This window comes from Lampris incognitus, chromosome 11, assembly GCF_029633865.1.
Source record: "Lampris incognitus isolate fLamInc1 chromosome 11, fLamInc1.hap2, whole genome shotgun sequence".
NCBI lineage: Eukaryota > Metazoa > Chordata > Actinopteri > Lampriformes > Lampridae > Lampris > Lampris incognitus.
Window position 1 is genome coordinate 8,113,775 of NC_079221.1, and position 19,985 is coordinate 8,133,759.

Sequence of the window (19,985 nt, forward strand, 5' to 3'; positions counted from 1 at the left end):
ACTGGGATTTGTGTGGGACAGTGTGCAGCGCAAAAAAAAACTCTTCAAGCACTTCCCACGGCTCATCCATCTGATGTCGGTGTGCATCTGTAAATCCCCATAAGCGGCACTCACTTCATCCCAAATGACTACAAACTTACTATGATTGAGAGACCTGTTTCCCCCCCCCCCCCGAATTAGATTGGTAACCTTGGTAATTAAATCCATGACGTGGCTGAAGTTCATTGTCTTGGCACAGAGGGCCTCCTGTAAGATCAAAATGAAATAGGATTTAGCCTATGATTAAAAATTCTCACAAAGAAAACCCACATTTATAACCATATATTAATAGTTAGCTAGCAGTAACGTTACCCACCTGATGTGTGATGCAGCACAATATTAGACAGTCAATGCCGCTCTGTTTGAAGAGCCCGGCGAATCCAGTGCACCTTTCTCGCATTGATGGTGCGCCATCGGTAGCAACAACTGAAAGCTTGTCAAAGCCCCCATGCTCACTTACAACACTTTTAACGGCATTGAAAACATCCTTGCCCTTGGTAGTGTCATGCAAATACACCAATTTCAATAACTCCTCGTGCACTTCAAATGAACTGTCAATGGCTCTTGTCTAAATGAGAAGCTAGCTAACATCCATCTCATCCAACGCTAAGGAGAAGTACTTGCAGTCATGCATCACTTGTTTTAGCTTGCCTTCGACATGATTTTGAATGCCAAAAATTCTTCGCGTCACTGTGCGATGGGATGGAGAGATCGTTTCAAAGTTCTTAACCATGTTCTCATCTCATCTCATCATCAACCACTTCTCTGGGGTCGGGTCGCGGTGGCAGCAAGCTAAGTAGGGCACTCCAGACGTCTCTCTCCTCAGCAATGCCCTCCAGCTCCTCCTGGGGATCCCAAGGCGTTCCCAGGCGAGATTGGACATGTAGTCCCTCCAGTGAGTTCTGGGTCAACCCCGGGGTCTCCTTCCAATTGGACGTGCCCAGAAAACCTCCAAAGGAAGGCACCCAGAAGGCATCCTAATCACATGCCCGAAGCACCTCAACTGGCTTCTTTCAACGCGAAGGAGTAGCGGCTCTACTCTGAGCTCCCTCTGGATGTCTGAGCTCTTCACCCTATCTCTAAGGCTGAGCCCAGACACCCTATGGAGGAAACTTAATTTCAGCTGCTCTTATCCGCGATCTCACCCTTTTGGTCACTACCCAAATCTCATGACCGTAGGTGAGGGTTGGAACAAAGATTGACTGGTAAATTGAAAGCTTTGCCTTCCGGCTCAGCTCCCTCTTCACCACAACGGTCCGGTACAACGTTCACATTACTGCTTATCCCACTCCATCCTACCCTCACTCATGAACAAGACCCCGAGATACTTGAACTCCTTCACTTGAGGCAACAACCCATCCCCAACTCGGAGGGAGCAATCCACCATTTTCCGGTAGAGAACCATGGCCTCAGACTTGGAGGTGCTGACTCTCATCCCGGCCATTTCACACTCAGCTGCAAACCGCCCCAGTGCACACTGGAAGTCGCGTTCTGATGAAGCTAACAAAACCACATCACCAAAACGGACGCACTCCTCACCTTGGCTGCATCTTGAGATCCTGTCCATGAATATCACAAACAGAATTGGAGCCAAGGGACAACCTTGGTGGAGTCTGACACCCACTGAAAACGTGTTTGACCTTGTGCCGAGAATGCAGACACAGCTTTCACTGTGGTTATACAAGGACTGGATGACTTGTAGCAGCTGTCCTGGTACCCCAGACTCCCGCAGTACCCCCCCCCCCCACAGAGTGCACCGGGGTACATGGTCATAAGCCTTCTCCAAGTCCACAAAACACATGTCGACTGGCTGGTCAAACTCCCATGCCTCTCCCAGCACTTCTGCCAGGGTAAAGAGTTGGTCCATTGTTCCACGGCCAGAACGGAATCCGCATTGTTCCTCCTGGATCCAAGGTTCGACAGTTAGTCGTAGCCTCCTTTCCAACACCCTAGAGTAGACTTTCCCTGGGAGGCTGAGCAGTGTGATGCCCCAATATTTGGAGCATACCCTCTGGTCCCCTTAGCCATGTTAACATCTCCAAAAGCTTTAGCCATCTCTACTGCACACAGCTTCACTGTTTTTCCACCTGACAAGGGCTTCTTTGCTTTAGCAAGCTCAAGGGAAACAGCATAAGACAACTTGAGAGAGCACTCCTGTGTAGATGTGGCTTTGGTAAAAAGGCTCTGCTGTCAGCATATTTTTCCTTTCAGGTCAGCGATGATAGCGGCTCTGGCACCTCCGGTGTACATGCCATATTTGTCTGAGCGTGGTATTGTAGTGACGACTCAAGTTGAAATCCTTTATGGCTGATTTTGTTTCCAGGCACACTAAACATATAGGTTTGCCTTTGAATTCCATAAAAAGATGTTCTGTTTCCATCTTGCCTGGAAGACATGGTTCTCTAGGTCAAGTTTTCCGTTTTTGCTGCTCATGTCTCTCCTCGTCGCGTGTTATTGCGGAAGAGGCCCACCGAGACCAAGACGAGACCATGTGCAAGCAGTTGCTTGGCTACAGGCCTTTTGTGTTTTGAGGGAGCGCCCTCTATCAGTGGACAGCATATGTAATTACAATTGGGATCAGGTTCAAATATGGTCAAACGACCCGCTAGCTTCCAACGCCTGTGAAATATTTGTAAATTGACCCGCGGACCATAGTGAGTGAGGACGGGGGCCAAACGTGGCCCACGGGCCGTCAGTTGCCCATGTCTGTCATAAACCGTTTGTCATACAGCCTTACAGGAGGCGTCGTTGGACCCGGTAGAGAGTAGTTTTTCTGCCTCCACTTTCTTCGGCCAAATATACGGTGTAGAGAGAATTTCACATTCAAACAAGTACACACTATCTTGTACAACAATACACTTTAATTTACTCAAAAAGATGAAACTAGTTCAACTTTTTACAGTCTGTTATTTGTCTGAGTGCACGGTTGGCAGAGAGCTAAAGATTCAGGCAACTTTCAGTTGGAAATTGATAATTATGCAAAAGAGAGAAAAACCCTCTCACACTGACCAAACACCCAAATAAGATAGAATAACATGTGAAGACATTTTTATTTTATTTCATGTTCTATTTCATTTTATTTACATATATATTTTCTATGGAAATTATTGTAAACAAACACAAATAACAGTTTTTTTTTTTTTGGTAAATGATTTCATTTTGAATGAACGTTTTAATGACAGAGAAAGACGCAGAAGACAGGAAGAAATGGAAATGGATGATCCGCTGTGGTGACCCCTAATGGGAGCAGCCGAAAGTAGTAGTAGTAGTAGTAGTAGTTTTAATGTCCTAAAAAAAAACTCTTTATGAACCTGTTAAATATTCCCTGTATGGAAAGGTTATTCGTCGTGAATGCCTTTTAAATTGGTGCTTAGTCACTTCTGTATATGTTAAAATGTGATGATAACCTTAAAGCTTGAAATAAAACACAACCAACATGATGGGCAACACTCGTCATGGGACACAAACCATATGTATTGTACAGGACGTGAAGAACCATTTCTTCTCATCTCCTGAAAACAGTTTTCTGTCTTTCTTACAAGTCCATATCACACACAGCCTGCAACAGGTGGTATTCTGTGTATGTGTGTGTACGACTTCATAAGGGTAACACTGCCATGGTGGGAGACTCCTAATGGTAGTATACACTCCTCTGTCAAGGTCCCTGTGGTTGAGTCCCAGCACATCACCGTTGAGATGACATGGTTCTTTTCATCACGACCACCAGTGATGAAGAGTTTGTTGTTACAGGCAGCAATCGCACAGCTCGCCCTCTCACCCAACGAGGTCACAAGGGACCAGGAGTCGGACAAAGGGGAGTAGCAGTACATTGCGTGCATAGCACCTCCTGGGGACAAACATACAGTGGGACAGTTGACTACTTACATTACTATACTGCTAAATGAAAATGCATCATATGCACCTGCACACATACACACACACACTCAGTTATGAACACATACATGCACCACCCTTGCACACAGACATGTACATAAACATGTACAAATACACGCACAGACACAAACTCGCACACATATGAACACATGCTTGCACACATAGACACATACATGTAAACCCATTAAGTAGCCCAGTGTGATACAATTAATAAACCATTGAATCTTAATACAACCATGATCAAAAATATAAGGCCACTCACCCACTACATAAATGTGATCCTTGAATGCGACTGCGTTGGTGCATTTGGCTTCAATGGGAAGTGGTGCCCGCATGACCCAGTTCTCTGTACCAGGTTCCCAGCTTTGAACACTGTCGGTGGCCAGCTTCCCATTTGGCCCGCCCCCAATTACGTAGATCCATTTGTCAAAGCTTGCAGCAGCAAAAGAGCTCACCCCTTGCAAAAGAGGTGCTACCTGCAAAAGGTTGCACAGGACAGGTACAGGAATGAAAATGTGTGAGTAGTGCTGTAGCTAACACATCCCAGAAAAGTTGAACCGGTTCATCTGGACACCCCAGTTTAGTAGGAAAACGTTTCATCACTCATCTAAGGGACATCTTCAGTCTCTACTGACTGCAGGTATCCCCACCCTTATAAGCAGCACAGTTGCATAACGACCGAAACCAGCAATCAGTTTCATGCAAATGCCATGATCATTAACTAGAATTAAAATGGTCATGTGTACTATTCACAGAGGACTTGGGAACGGTTGCAATCACAGCGTCGTACGATGGCGACAGATGTACTCTTAGCACCCCCCCTCAGTTCAGGGATGGTCGTTCCCTCTTCATATAGATGGCCTTGATGGGGAGGAACCATCACGGATGTGCACATCCTCATCCTTGAAAGAGTGGTCACCGGCCTGTAGATGGTGTAGACTGCGGAGTCCTGGCCTGACTTGTTAGCTCTCCTGTGTTGTGCCATCCTCTTCGCCAGCATCTGTTTGGTTTCCCCGATGTACAAGTCACGGCAATCCTCCTGGCACTTAACAGCGTACACTATATTGTTCTGTTTGTGCCAGGAGACCCGATCCTTGGGGTGGACCAACTTCTGGCGCAGCGTGTTTTGGGCTTTGACAAGCGTCCAGTTAGGATAAGCACACTTACCCAATCCTCTGTGAATAGTACACATGGCCTAACTCTAATGATCACGGTGTTTGCATATGAAATTGATCACCGGTTTGGGTCGTTACGCGGCTGTATTGTTCATAAGGGTGGGGACGCCTGCAGTCAGCTGAGACGGACGAAGTCACTTAGATGTGTGATGAAATGTTTCGCCCGCTCAACTGATCCAACTTTCTGGAATTTCTACACCAGAGTTATTGAGGATGCGTCGAGACGAGTAACATTTTCATTATCGATTAATCTGTTGATCATTTTTTTTAGATTGATTGGTGAAAAATGCCAATCAAAAATTTTCAGGAGCTCAAAGTAATATGACTTTTTACTTAGTTTGACCAGCAGCCAAAATACCTTATTCGTTTTGTAATGATGTGAATCGGAGCAAGACAAACAAAATCTTAACATTTGTAAAGCTGTATCTTGTAAATAGTCTGTATTTTTACTAGGTGAATGATAAGAATGATTAATGAATTACCAAATTGTAGACAATTACATTTCTTTGGATCGACCACGTGTGATACGTAAGGTAATATGTTCGGAAAAAAACCTGTAATCGTGGAATATCAAATGTACTTAATGGCCTGCAAATACTTACATGGTGCTTAACAATTTATTATGCTTGTTATGCAAACATAATAAGCACCGCAACATGCAAGACATACATAACATACCCACGCCACATTACCCACGCCACATGTTGAACTGAATATGTGGCGCGGGTAATGTGCACTGTGTATACTGTGTGTTAGGTTCATCCATCCATCCATCCATCCATTATCCGAACCGCTTCCTGCTCTCAGGGTCGCGGGGATGCTGGAGCCTATCCCAGCAGTCATTGGGCGGCAGGCGGGGAGACACCCTGGACAGGCTACCAGGCCATCACACAGGGCCCACACACACACACATTCATACCTAGAGGCACTTTAGCACGGCCGATTCACCTGACCTACATGTCTTTGAATTTTGGGAGGAAACCGGAGCCCCCGGAAGAAACCCACGCAGACACGGGGAGAACATGCAAACTCCACACAGAGGACGACCAGGGATGACCCACCAAGGTTGGACTACCCCGGTGCTCAAATCCAGGACCTTCTTGCTGTGAGGCGGCCGCGCTAACCACTATGCCACCGTGCCGCCCGTGTGTTAGGTTAATGTGCTTGGTTAATGTTAAACCAGAAATCTGGTCTGCTCCTACAAAGCCAGCTAAAAAGTCGTATCCAGTGGATAATGTTTACCTGTGTCCAGCAATTGTGAAAGGGGTCATAGGCCTCTACAGTTGTCAGTCTCTCAGTCCCATCAAACCCACCAAGTACATACACCTTCCCCCCGTGAACGGCCATTTTGTGTCTCCAGCGGCCTGTTGCCATAGGCTCGATCCTGAGCCATCTGTCCAGAGCGCCATTATACTTCCAAACTTCATGCTGTGTCTCTTTTCCTCCTGTGACAATAGAAAATAAAAGTGAAACTACCAACAGTCTAGCCTTTCTCTCATTGCATCCAGATGACATAGTTATCCCTTAATGCACGGCTGCACACTGAGTCCAGTAGTTGTCAATGTAAGACGGCAAAGCTTTGACCAAGGACAAACTTCCTTGACACATTTCTCAAATTCCTCTCGCAAGCTCAGGGTTTATAGTCTCAGTTCCCTTTCTGTCGGTTTGGCTTGTTTGTTTCCTGAGTTGGAAAATGTCCAAAACCACCACTGCTGCAATGTCTGGGCCAACAGAAAACCAGACACAAAACCGTTATATGATGGGGAGAAACAAGAAAAATGAAATGTAGAATGAAAAAATATATGAAAATATATATATATATTCCGTCATGCACCAACATACCAAGTCAAATTCTTTTATGTTCTTGAACTACTTTGGTAATGAATACGAGTCTGATGAATTAATTGATGCTTGAGTAGCTGAGAAATGAAAACTGAATTTATTTTAATCTTGTGGTTTGATTTCTGTGATTTTTTTTTACTTTTCATGCAAGGGTAAATCTTTTCGTTGGTTGAAATGTGAACAGGCATAAACTGACATCTCTCACCGGATATGTACACCTCATTGCGTAATGTTACACAGGCAAACTCCACCCATTTCCTGTTTTGGGACTCGTCCTCAGACTCTGTGATTGGCAACCTGGCGACCTCCAGCCGGCTGCGTCTCAAAGGGTCCAAACAAGTAACAGTGGAGATGAAGCGTTCGTCTTTAGTGCAGCCCCCAATGATCATAAAAACCTCTGAAAGGAAGTGTTGCTTCCGGGGCTTAGTCCTCTCTGACACCACCTATTGAACACAGTAACGGCGCAACAAATCAGCATCTCTTTGAATATGAAATGAGAAGGACCATGAGAAAACAGTGGCACCATCCCTTACAGAGCAAAGTAGGCAATTCCAACCCAATGGTCAAATAAGTGAATGATCTATATTTTAGCAATACCGAATGGTGAACTATGGGTAGAAGTAGCTTTGTCTTCCAAATTGGATGTAGCCTATTCCATTTTGCAAAACAATTGCTCAAATTGTAGCTATAAGAATTGCTTAATCAATCAAACTATTTATACATGGGCATTCCACACATGGAAATGCAGTGCATTATGCTTTATATTAAAAGAAAGTGTACAGATTTGAAAAAAGGGTAATGATAAAAGAAGATGGGGGTATAAAGCTAAAATAAAAAATGTTACAAAATAAACTTTAATAAAAGAGTGAAGAAGGTGCAGAATAATAAAATTGACATGATTCAAAATAAACTCGATTACATTGAAATAGACAGAACATGTGATTAATTGACAGCAGATCAAGAGCTAGTAAATTCAAGTAGAAGGGCTTATCCGAGATGAAAAGAGGAAACAGTAAGGATGCACAATATCAAAATTTTATCCAAAAAAAAAATTATTTTCTTTTTGGTGGTGGTGGTGGGGGGTCCCTTTTTCTCCCCAATTATACCTGGCCAATTCCCCCACTCTTCCGAGCCATCCCGGTCACTGCTCCACCCCTCTGCCGATCCGGGGAGGGCTGCAGACTCCCACATATCTCCTCTGATACATGTGGAGTCGCCAGCTCCTTCTTTTCACCTGACAGTGAGGAGTTTCACCAGGGAGATGTAGCGCATGATAGGATCACACTATTCCCCCCTCCCCCCCTGAACAGGCACCCCAACCACCCAGAGGAGGCGCTAGTGCAGCGACCAGGACACATACCCATATTCGGCTTCCCACCTGCAGATGTGGCCAATTGTGTCTGTAAGGACGCCCGACCAAGCCGGAGGTAACACGGGGATTCAAACTGGCAATCCCCGTGTTGGTAGGCAACGGAGTAGATCGCTGTGCTACCCGGATACCCCCAAAATTTTATCTGATGAGCGGTCATTACCATCGTCATTTTGGCTGATACCGATATTATTCATTGCAATGTCACCATGTGTTTTAGTTTCCATATTATCACATATCACAGTTCTTTCCTGTTACTACCGGTGTTCCCCAGGGTTCTGTATTGAGACCCCTCCTATGTATTATTTACCTACTGCCTCTTGGCCACATTTTCAGGAAATTTGGCATTCAATATCACTGCTGTGCAGATGACACCTAGCTTTATCTATCTGTTGCACACTTGGACGAAGAGGGACTTCCAGGCGTGCATGGGTTTTCACTCTTTTTAATCTGATAATTCAGAGACACAGACACATCAGTCACTCGGTCGTTTCACTGCAGGCGATCTCTTTACTGACGCACACATTCACTTTCAATATCGAACTTTAACTGTAAACCACTCGTTATCTTAACAACGCTCCGATAATCTCACATTTGTAACATCCTGCCATTTACACAACTCATATTTTGACTACACACAGTTTGGTTACACGGCTCTTAGCCGTTTGCTAATATGAGTTGAAGCACCGTCTCCGACATCATGGACGTTAATAAACTGACAAACAGCGATATAAATGTCATACTGTCTTCTTAACGCCCCACAACCGTTATGAACTCCATATATCTCCGTGTTGCTTCTCGTAAGCCTGTTTTCATCACTTTTGCTCACCTGATAATTCAGAGACACAGACACATCAGTCACTCAGTCATTTCACTGCAGGCGATCTGTTTACTGATGCGCCCTGCCTTTACCTGAGGACCCCTAGCTGCCCTAAAGTGCCTGTATTAACTCCTCACATGTAACCCACATTCATAGAGCCAAATATTAAAGTTGTGATAAATAGTCCGAAAAAAAACAAACCAATTAATGTGACCAACAATGCAAACTAATGAAAATGGGGTGCTCCGTGTCCATAACAGTTCCAATATTACCCCGGACCCCACATATCCACCAAGCCTTCCTCCCACTTCCCTTTCTGACTGCTTACTAGAAATTAAATCCTGGTTTTCATTCATTCATTCTGGTTTTCTTACCACTCAAACTTAATAGTGATAAAACTGAGGTCCTGCTAGTAGGCACTAAATCTGCTTTGGCCAAACCTGATAGTTTTTCTCTGACTATTGACAATTCTATAGTTCTTCCAACGCCTCAGATTAAGATTCTGGGTGTCATCCTCGACAACACATTACCTTTTGAAGCCCACATCAACAATGTTACTCGGTCTGCATACTTCCACCTACGCAATATTAATCGTCTTCGCCCATCACTTACACCTAACAGCACCGCCATACTCATTCACACCCTGGTTACATCCCGTATTGACTACTGTAATTCTATCCTCTTTGGTCTTCCCCTCAAGTGTCTTCATAAACTTCAGTTGGTCCAGCCTTCAGCTGCCCGTATCATTACCAGAACTCCCTCCATAGCTCATATCACTCTTGTTCTTCAGTAACTCCATTGGCTCCCTGTTAAAATACTGTATTGACTTCAAGATCCTGCTCCTCACCTTTAAAGCCCCTAATAACTTAGCTCCTTCATATCTTTCCGAACTCCTTCATATCTGCATGCCCTCCCGCACTCTCAGATCCTCTTCTGCTTTCCAACTCATGACATCATCGGCCCGCTTGACTACCATGGGGACTAGAGCCTTCAGTCGTTCTGCCCCCCCGCCTATGGAACTCTGTCCCACAAGAAATTCACAACACTGACTCTCCTTCAACCTTCAAATTCCATCTCAAAACGCATCTTTTCAAAATGTCATATTCAGTGTGGTACACACTTCATTGAGTTTTGTGCAGATGAGGATTTTATACTTATCTATTGTGTTAACTTTTTTATTGTCTACCCTGCTTGTTTTTATTTTATGCTGATACAGTGCTGCTTGTTTCTTTCTTTTTTTTTACTGTGTTCTGTTAGGTGTCCTTGAGTGCTCTGAAAGGCGCCCACAAATAAAATGTATTATTATTATTATTATTATTAACTGTAATGCCTGGCGCGGATGCAGACATCTAAAAATATACTGCTTTATTACTACCTGCCCTGATTTATTAGCGAACACTACACTGTTTCCAAGTGTCTACATTCACTGAAGGAAATAAGCACAAATTACCTCAAGTTAAATGGGGAAACACAACATTTTGGCATAACATTTTCAAATAGCCTAATTTTGTCCAAAGGAGTTGAATCAAGTGCAGCTGGACTTGGTATATATTCACGGATATATACCAAGTCCAGTTGCACTTGATTCAACTCCTTTGGATAACCGTGACCTGGATGAATGAAAACATTCACAGACAGCCTAATTTTGCTCTCGCATTTGTTCTACAACAGGTTGATCCCTGATGGTTTTGAGGCACGGATAAAAAATGTTTTTCTATAACTATAAAAAGGGCCTACATTTCTATGTAGGCTGTAACACCACCTGTCTTTTAATTAACACCTGTTGTCACTGCCGGGACACATGAGTAATGTGCCATATAGGGGATAATTTTGATATCTGTCCCGATACCATAACACATTTTTAAGCAATTATTGGCTGATATTGTGAAACCATAGAAGTCTTTGAGTGTTTTCGAGTATGATGCTATGTACTATATAGCAATCATTTTTATTATACTAGAATAAAATGTTTGCAGAACAGGGAAATTTAGTATACCAAATTACTAAGATGTGTACTATTTTTGCAGAATTTTTTTATTTTTTATTTTTCTCCCCAATTGTATCCGGCTAATTACCCCACTCTTCCGAGCCATCCCAGTTGCTGCTCCACCTCTCTGCCGATCCGGGGAGGGCTGCAGACTACCACATGCCTCCTCCGATGTGGAGTCGCCAGCCGCTTCTTTTCACCTGACAGTGAGGAGTTTCACCAGGGGGACATGGCGCGTGGGGGGATCACACTATTCCCCCGGTTCCCCCTCCCCCTTGAGTTGGCACCCCGAACAACCAGAGGAGGCGCTAGTGCAGCGACTAGGACACACCCACGTGTGGCTTCCCACCCGCAGACATGGCCAATTGTGTCTGCAGGGACGCCCGACCATGTTTTCACAGAATTGACTAGACACTATTCCGAAAAGAAAAACGATAACGTTGCATGGTTACCATGGAGACAAAGAAAGCATCTTCCAGCCAGCTGAAATTTCTTGACCAAGGTAGCAGAGACTGAAGTGTCCGTGATTCAGCAGACTTTCAAATGTAAGTTTGTCGTACAAAGCCACCTTAACCATTTCCAACCTTATCCTTTTTAACCTTAACCTTAACCTTAACCCCCACCCCAACCCCGACCCCGGACCTAACCTTAACCCTAACCTTTCACGCTACCCTTAACCCTAATCTTAAACTAACCGTAACCATTAGCCTAACCTAATGTTGACCCCCAGGTGAAATGGTGTACAAATAGGGTGTTCCCCCAAAATCACCTACCTTCACTTTCGCTAGTTGACTCAAGATAGTATAGTGGAATTATGCAACATATTAAACACATTACTACATGTTGGAGTACTCCAAGAGGGTCTAACTGCATCACCTCAGACCTTTCTCCTTAGATCTCTCTCCTCAGGCCTCTTATACTCTGCCTCTGATTGGTTAGGGTGGGGTTAGGGTTAGCCAATCAGAGAATCCTACTACTAACCTTATTGTCTAACAGAACTGGGGCCTCAGGAGGGAGGTCTGAAGTTGGACCCTTCTCGAGTATTCGGACACAGCCTTTGCCTCCATTTCAAACCTACCTCTATGCCAGACAGGTGATACTTTCGGGCCTCCTGCATCACAGGAAAAGTGTCACTACAGCGACGAATCAGCTCATCAGATTCCACTTTTTCCACAAAGTAGGCTGGCTCCAACAGCGGTAACCGCACATGTGAGAGCAACCTGGCCAGCAGAGGGCAGCGTTCGTCCTCAAGTGCTCTCACCCAGCGCATCAGCGCCTCGAAGATTTGCTGCTCGCACGTCACATCTAAATCGTCTCTTTGAAGGACAAACTCCAGAGCCTCTGCCGGTAGATCCAGGAACTCCTCCTGCTGGACCACCAGGGAGAACTTGCTGATGATGTAGTCCTGAGCCCTGGATCTGAGAGCCGGAAGGGCATGGCTATCGGCTAGACGCAGGATGTCGATGCAGCTCTCCGGTTGGAGAGCCTTGGTCAGAAAGCCAGCACAAGCCTCCACCACACGCAGGAACTGCAATATAGGAGATCATGAGGATGTGAAGCATCACTGTCTTCTCAGCAGCGTAAAAGAAAAGTAAATGACGCACAAATGCAGATGGAAAGGACTTGACAAGGACAGATAGATGCATGCAGACTTGAAGCCACAAGCCACAACCCTGAAGACTGTTGGGTTTTCTTGGAATTTTTTTGACATTTATAGTGATGCTGGCAACTGCGTTTGTGTTTGACCACCTGATATTTTAAATTTAAGTTTCCTTTATCTAGTTTCCTTTATTAACCCCCTTGGGGAAATTCAGTTACTGCAAGTTAACCCATCCTAGCTGTGATCTGTGTAGCTAGGAGCAGTGAGCTGCCGCCTTCATACTGCCTTCATACTTTTCCCATTGCCTTGCTCAGGGGCACAGACAGGAGTATACACCCTAACATGCACGTTTCTTTCTATGGCGGGGGAAACCGGGGCACCCGCAGGAAACCCGCCGCAGACACGGGGAGAACATGCAAACTCCGCACAGAGGACGACCTGGGATCAGCCCCCAAGGTTGAACAACCCCGGGGTTCGAACTCGGGACCTTCTTGCTGTGAGGCGACAGCGCTAACGACTGCGCCACTAGCTACTGATAAAAATGAATAGATCAATACTGTTGTATTTTTTGCTTTTTCATACTGGCTTCTACCCGCCTTATTCTTCCACCTCTTGCTGCTCTGGTGGAGATGTAAAACACAGCGTGCCATGTGCTGTCATTCACAGAGAGTCCTACCAGACAGGAACCGTTAAAAGGAGCAACTTCAAAGGTATTCATGGTTCGAATACTCGCAGATTAGCAATTATTCTTAACATGCCAGCAGGGGGAAATGTCAAGAAGCACATTTGTTTGCATAGATGTCTTCAGGCTCGTAGCTTGTATGTTATAAAACACACACACACACACACATATGGAAGTCATCCTCCCAGTTGCGTTGCCCAGCTGCAAAGTTAATTTGAGACCGTATGGAAAACTAATCCTCAGTGTAAACAACTGTGCCGCTTTCACTTCCCTATTACCTCGCACAACAAAAACAACTCTTCGCTAATTTGTTTTTCTGTTCTGTTGAACGGGGGTAAAAGAAAAACAACCTAGACCAACAGGCTTAGGCGAAATTCTATACTCGAATTTGTCCAGTAACAGTATTTTTATAGTTGTATCCCTGTAGGCCTATTTATTTTCTCCCTGTATCTGTAATTGCGCCGTAGAAAATCATAAAAGTAATGTTTAGTGTAACATTGCGCAAATAAGCGACTTCTCCTTTTTGGATATTTCTTTTTTTCCATTTTGAACCTGTTGTGTAGTAAAAATAGTGTGCACGCGTGAGATAATGACTTTTCCCCGTTCGCCTCTGATGAAAATGCAGTGAGATTCCTCATGGTGATCAGATACGATGAGTAACGCTGCACGTGAAGGGCAGATGGGAGCTGTGATAGAGAAACGGGTTATGTCTGAGCTCCCAAAAGCGTGCAAAGGCACCTTGTTTTAAACCAGGGGTGACAAATTCCAAATGGGTCGGCCAAAGAGGGGCCAGTCATTTCTTTGGGGAGGGTGGTACTCAAATTGGGCGGCACGGTGGCGCAGTGGTTAGCGCGGTCGCCTCACAGCAAGAAGGTCCTGGGTTCGAACCCCGGGGTACTCCAACCTCGGGGGTCGTCCCAGGTCGTCCTCTGTGTGGAGTTTGCATGTTCTCCCCAGATGAATCGGCCATACTAAATTGTCCCCGTGTGTGTGTGTGTGTGTGTGTGTGTGTGTGTGTGTGTGTGTGTGTGTGTGTGTGTGTGTGTGTGTGTGTGTGTGTGTGTGTGTGTGTGTGTGTGTGTGTGTGTGATGGCCTGTCCAGGATGTTTCCCCGCCTGCCGCCCAATGACTGCTGGGATAGGCTCCAGCATCCCCGTGACCCAGAGCAGGATAAGTGGTTTGTATAATGGATGGATGGATGGATGGATGGTGCTCAAATCATTCTTAAAATGTGGAATATATGACAACAAAAGTGCATCCTACAGAGTTTTACAATCAAGAGAATGAGCTGACATAATGTAATATTGCATGGCTTAATATGCATGAATTCATGTAAATGACTATTTTGATGTAATAGATGATACCTGACTGGAGTCAGAGGGGGTTGAAAATGTGCTCCCGGCATCTTTGCGGCCTCCCTCAGTACTGTTTGGTAGATACAGCTTTATGCCGGAGTAATGAAATCACTGGAAACCAGTTCAGGGCTGATCATTGGAGGCTTTCTCGTAAGAACTGTGTGAATGCTGAACGGAGACTAGGAAGACTATTCTCCTGTGACCTGACCACTAACACAAGATTTGCATCTGTGTACATTTTTTATTTTTTTTGTTGCTTGTTACAGTGGGGTGGTTACAAGAGTCTCTAGATATTCACTGAGGATAGCCTTGTCGCCTCGGCCACCCCCCTAGATGTGCTCTGGTGTTAAACAGAATCTCACCTGGAACTGGCTGGCAGCCTCCAGTATTCTCTGGACGTTGGACTGGGTGATGACCGTTTGGCTGGTGTAAGCGTAGTCCAGCAGGGATTTCATGGTCTCGCTGTGCAGCTCCTTCAGCTCCACACACGCCTCGTGACTCTCCCTGAGCCCGCTGCAGAACATTGCCCTGTGACGACATTTAGTCAGAAACATGTTAAACCCGGTGGTGTGATGGCCCACAAGTGCAACATCTGCACTCGCCTATGGACTCGGTGTCTCCAAGGGCGCCATAGGCGGGCATTTGAAAAGACAGCAATTCATGGAGAGAAAAAAAACACCCCGTCACGTCAGATCCGATCAGTTCTACTGACGTACTTTATACGTCCTCTGTGATTGCCCATAGGACTCCCTGTTTACACACAGGAGTGTGCTGCGATGAGGTCTTGTGAAGGATTTCATAGTTGAATAATGATATTGAATATAGTGTAATGATATGGACATGTGCACGACCACGTCATGTGTCTCTCGGCTCATTGTAGGCTATACTCTGTGTATGTACATTATTACAGATATATAAACTCGGCTGTGGCAGAGGAGATCTCATACAGCGGACTGCCCTGACCGGCATTATTTGGTATGACATACTATATTGAGCCCCGTGGGGAAATTCTCTGCATTTAACCCATCCTAGCCGTGTAGCTAGAAGCAGCTGCCGTACAGCGCCCGGGGACCAACTCCAGTTCTTCTTGTCATGCCTTGCTCAGGGGCACAGACAGGAGTATTAACCATAACATGCATGTCTTTTTGATGGTGGGGGAAACCGGAGCACCCGGAGAAAACCCCACCGCAGACACAGGGAGAACATGCACACTCCACATAGTGGGCAACCTCGGGGTTCGAACCCAGGACCTTCTTGCTGTGAGGCTACAGCGCTAACCACTGGGCCACTGTGCCGCCCAACAAGGACAGGTGTCCTAGTCCAAAGGACCCGATCCAAGAGCTCCGCATATGGGCCCAGGGTTGACTCGTTACACCAATTGTTGAACCGTAGTAATTGTGCGGCTTTCTGGTTGTCTGGTTGTTTGTGTGCACATGTGTGTGTTTGGCTTGTGTTTGTTTATGAGGCAATGGGTAGAGCATGTATGCTTATTTGTACCTGAAGTAGTGACTGGCGGCGGCAAGCACGGCCCTGTGGCAGGGGAAGTCCTGGCCCTGGACCCGAACTATCACGTCGGTCAGCTCTCTGTGGGTACGCAGCGTCTCCATCCCTCTCTGAAGCTCTACAGGTAGACCTTCATCTTCCCAGCACAACTCTGATACGCCTCCACTATCCCCAGCCTTCTCCTCCTCGGCGGTGGAATTGTCTCCTGCCCTTCTGTTGTGGGGGCTGGGCAGGGGGCTGTCTGTGGTCCGCTCCAAGGTGTCACTCATCTCCACAGAGAAAACACACCGAGCAGCGCCACTTGGCAGAGGCTGCTTCCAAGTGATCAGTCAACACATATGTCTCCCACGGTGCTTTCGTGCCTTCGGGCGACGGACCAGACCACAGGCCAACCCCAACCCCTGTGGTCTACAGTCATAACGGTCCTGTTGTGATGAAATGTTGACTTGTCTTTCCTGTTCTGTGCAGGCTTCCTATTCCTGTTCTTAGCAGTGCGTGATTGGTTAGTCTCATTCTGAGCAAACGATGAAGCAAATGCACTTACTTCCTCTTGAAGTCATGCACGGTCGGAGCTCTGGCTGTGTGGATATAACCTACTATATATATATATAGATATATATCTATATATCTATATATATATATACCCCCCCTGTTCTTCAACTGCCAGTCTGCCAAAGGATGTCTCCTCTGTCACGCCTGAATCAGATAGCTGTGATAATGAATGATTTGTAGCATTTCAACCTTGTAAGAGCACCGGTTAAAGTTGTTTGTGGATCGCGGCTTTTCTCTTAATTAAGATTTTAATGGGAAAAGATAATTGTTTTTCTGGCGCTTGTTGTTTTGTCCTAGAGGGCAAGCCCCACCCATGCTGGTACCCAAGTAGGCAGTCATGTAAAGCACTAGAGAGGTGCTACTTCTGAGTATCTTCTGCTGGGAAATGTTTCTGTTTTCAGGTGGTGCATCAATTAAAGTTGCCCCTTGAAATAAATTAAGGGGGAGTGGAAAACATGAGACAAGGTGTTACCTCCGGCTTGGTCGGGCGTCCCTACAGACGCAATTGGCCGTGTCTGCGGGTGGGAAGCCGGATGTGGGTGAGTGTGTGTCTGGGCTGCTGCACTGGCGCCTCCTCTGGTCAATCGGGGTGCCTGTTCAGTGGGGGGGGGGCTGGGGGGAATAGCGTGATCCTCCCATGCACTACGCCCCCCTGGCGAAACTCCTCACTGTCAGGTGAAAAGAAGCGGCTGACGACTCCACATGTATGGGAGGAGGCATGTGGTAGTCTGCAGCCCTCCCCGGATCGGCAGAGGGGGTGGAGCAGCGACCGGGACGGCTCGGAAGAGTGGGGTAATTGGCCGGGTTCGATTGGGGAGAAAAGGGGGAAACACATCAGACAAGGCCTGGCATTGTGGACAGTGCAGATGGGAGTACCTCCTCCATGTGTCTTAGTAACAGTGATATTTAGGTGCTGTACTCATTTATCCAGCGTTCAAGTAACCAACACTCATTAGCACACTGACTGAGTATCCCAGACAGCAAAATTGCTGTGGCCTGGACCCGTCCCAGACTGACCCACATACCGCATGGAATGATGGCACTTGGGCGGTCCGCTCCTGTTTGCCAGATCTGGGCCAGAACCAAGCCATAGCAACGCCGTATGTGCCACATATTTGCCAAAGGTGGCCCATATTAGTTTTGTGATATTTGGGCCATGTTCACCACTTACCACACGGGCCACTTCAGGGTCACATCCAGATCAAATGTTGCCCAGAGCACCGCATCTTTGCCGAAAAAAAAGGCCCACATGTGATTTGGCATATTTGGGCCATATTTGCTATTATACATGTGGGCCACTTCAGGCTCACATCCATGTTGTCAGGGCCAGAAGAAGACCATCAGTGCCGCGTCATTGCCTGAAGTGGCCCACATCCGGATGCTGTCTGGGGTGTATCCACTGCCACATCAGGCAAGCACATTTAGCCTGCATGTTTTGGTTGTGTCGCCAGCCAGGTCGATACCGGTCGACCATGTTGAGGTGTAGAGCCACAGCCCTGTGCGGAGGCAGCTGTAGCTGCCCGGCTGCTCGTACACGCAGACACAGCATTGCCTTTGCTTCATCGTTGCATTGAAAAAGACAATGACATGGCTGGGAATTTATTTTTTAATTTTTAATGAAGAGAGGTTGAAATCCACAATGAGAGGGTCAGTTGTTATATTTCGTGTGTTAAAGAGCAACCGCACACGAAAACACGGTTTTAAGTAAAGAACGAAATATTTGGCTTAATTTCGATGAAAATCGCCAGTTCAGGATGAAATCTTAAGATTTCTGTGCAAATATGATAATATCCACATATTTTATTTTATTTTATTTTATTTTTTGCCCCTGCCGGTTGAAGTCTGCCGCAGAGGTGTGCAATCCCAAGTGCTTGCACACGTTGTGCAGTTTCGTCCGCATATGTGTCAAACATGCAACAAAACAAAAAAAGACCGTAACCCCCCTCCATCTCTGGTCTGTACTGACCTGTCACCCAAAATGTTATTTTCTGAGCTTTTTTGGGAGATGGGAAAGGGGCAGAGCCGGTACTGGGGTCGGTGTTACTCCTTAAACAACTGGAACGGTGTGCAAGAATTTTGCGCACTTCGTATTTCCCATATTGAAATACAGGCAAGCAAATCTCCAGTTAATAAGGAGTCCCATGTTGTCCTTTTCCCTTGATTATTGTGTTTATGCTTGGTTATGTGTGGTGGATTACAGCACGAAGGGTTGGGATATCATCTTCTCCGCTAGATGGCGCCATTGCCGCACTTGTAGAAAGAGTTCCTCTCATTCGAGAGGGCGAAATTTACTTAAAAACAAGTGTGCATGTTGGTTAGAGCACTCGTTTATAAACTGCATTTGATTATAGGATATTCATTCTGGTTGAGTTATTTATTTATATTATTCCCAGAGTAACGGACATCACACACAAGCGTGCCATGCACTCCCCCCCCCCACTGTCTCACACACACACACACACACACACTTGTTTCTCTATCTATTTGAGGACCCCCTCATTGTCTACATTAATTCCCTAAATTAATCATTAATCATTATTATTAATCAATTATCATCCAGCCATCCACTATCCAAACCACTTATCCTGCTCCCAGGGTGGCGGGGATGCTGGAGCCTATCCCAGCAGTCACTGGGCGGCAGGCGGGGAGACACCCTGGACAGGCCGCCAGGCCGTCACAGGGTGGACACATTCACACTTAGGGGCAATTTAGTACACCTGACCTACATGTCTTCCGACTGAGGGAGGAAACCGGAGCCCCCGGAGGAAACCCACGCAGACACGGGGAGGACATGCAAACTCCACACAGAGGACGACCCGGGACGACCCCCGAGGTCGGACTACCCCGGGGCTCGAACCCAGGACCTTCTTGCTGTGAGGCCACCGTGCCGCCTGATATGCATAATCCTAATTGATGGCTTCCTTTTAAATACTTTTCTCCGACTGAATGTAAAAAATGTTCTACCACTTGCTAATATTATTCTTATTATCGTTATTATTATGATTATTATGATTGTTATTATTGTTAATTATCCCGTCACCCTGATCTTAACTCTAAAACAGACCCTTAAAGAAGTGAGGACCAGCCAAAACACAACAAACTGCGTGCCCTGATAAAAAACAAAAAACAACTTCCTAAATCAAACCACTTTGCATCGAAACACTTGT

At 46.0% G+C, this 19,985-nt stretch overlaps 1 protein-coding gene across 1 annotated transcript; it reads right to left on the bottom strand.

The window, feature by feature from the left end:
- Positions 1-3,115: 3,115 nt before the first annotated feature.
- On the bottom strand, positions 3,116-16,686 carry klhl6 (kelch-like family member 6). The gene is made up of 7 exons (XM_056289987.1): positions 16,261-16,686; positions 15,126-15,291; positions 12,205-12,654; positions 7,156-7,393; positions 6,351-6,553; positions 4,196-4,409; positions 3,116-3,886 (listed from the first exon to the last, which is right to left on the bottom strand). The coding sequence occupies exons 1-7, from the start codon at positions 16,533-16,535 to the stop codon at positions 3,588-3,590; spliced, it is 1,845 nt and encodes a 614-aa protein (XP_056145962.1). The 5' UTR covers positions 16,536-16,686; the 3' UTR covers positions 3,116-3,587.
- Between the last annotated feature and the right edge of the window lie 3,299 nt (positions 16,687-19,985).

Bases quoted from the DNA above. Each gene is read 5' to 3' on its own strand.
- klhl6 (XM_056289987.1), bottom strand. From the start codon at position 16,535: ATGAGTGACACCTTGGAGCGGACCACAGACAGCCCCCTGCCCAGCCCC. The intron at 4,410-6,350 runs GTAAACATTATC...AACCTTTTGCAG, and splicing joins TTCACAATTGCTGGACACAG to GTAGCACCTCTTTTGCAAGG. The intron at 3,887-4,195 runs GTGAGTGGCCTT...GTTTGTCCCCAG, and splicing joins GGATCACATTTATGTAGTGG to GAGGTGCTATGCACGCAATG.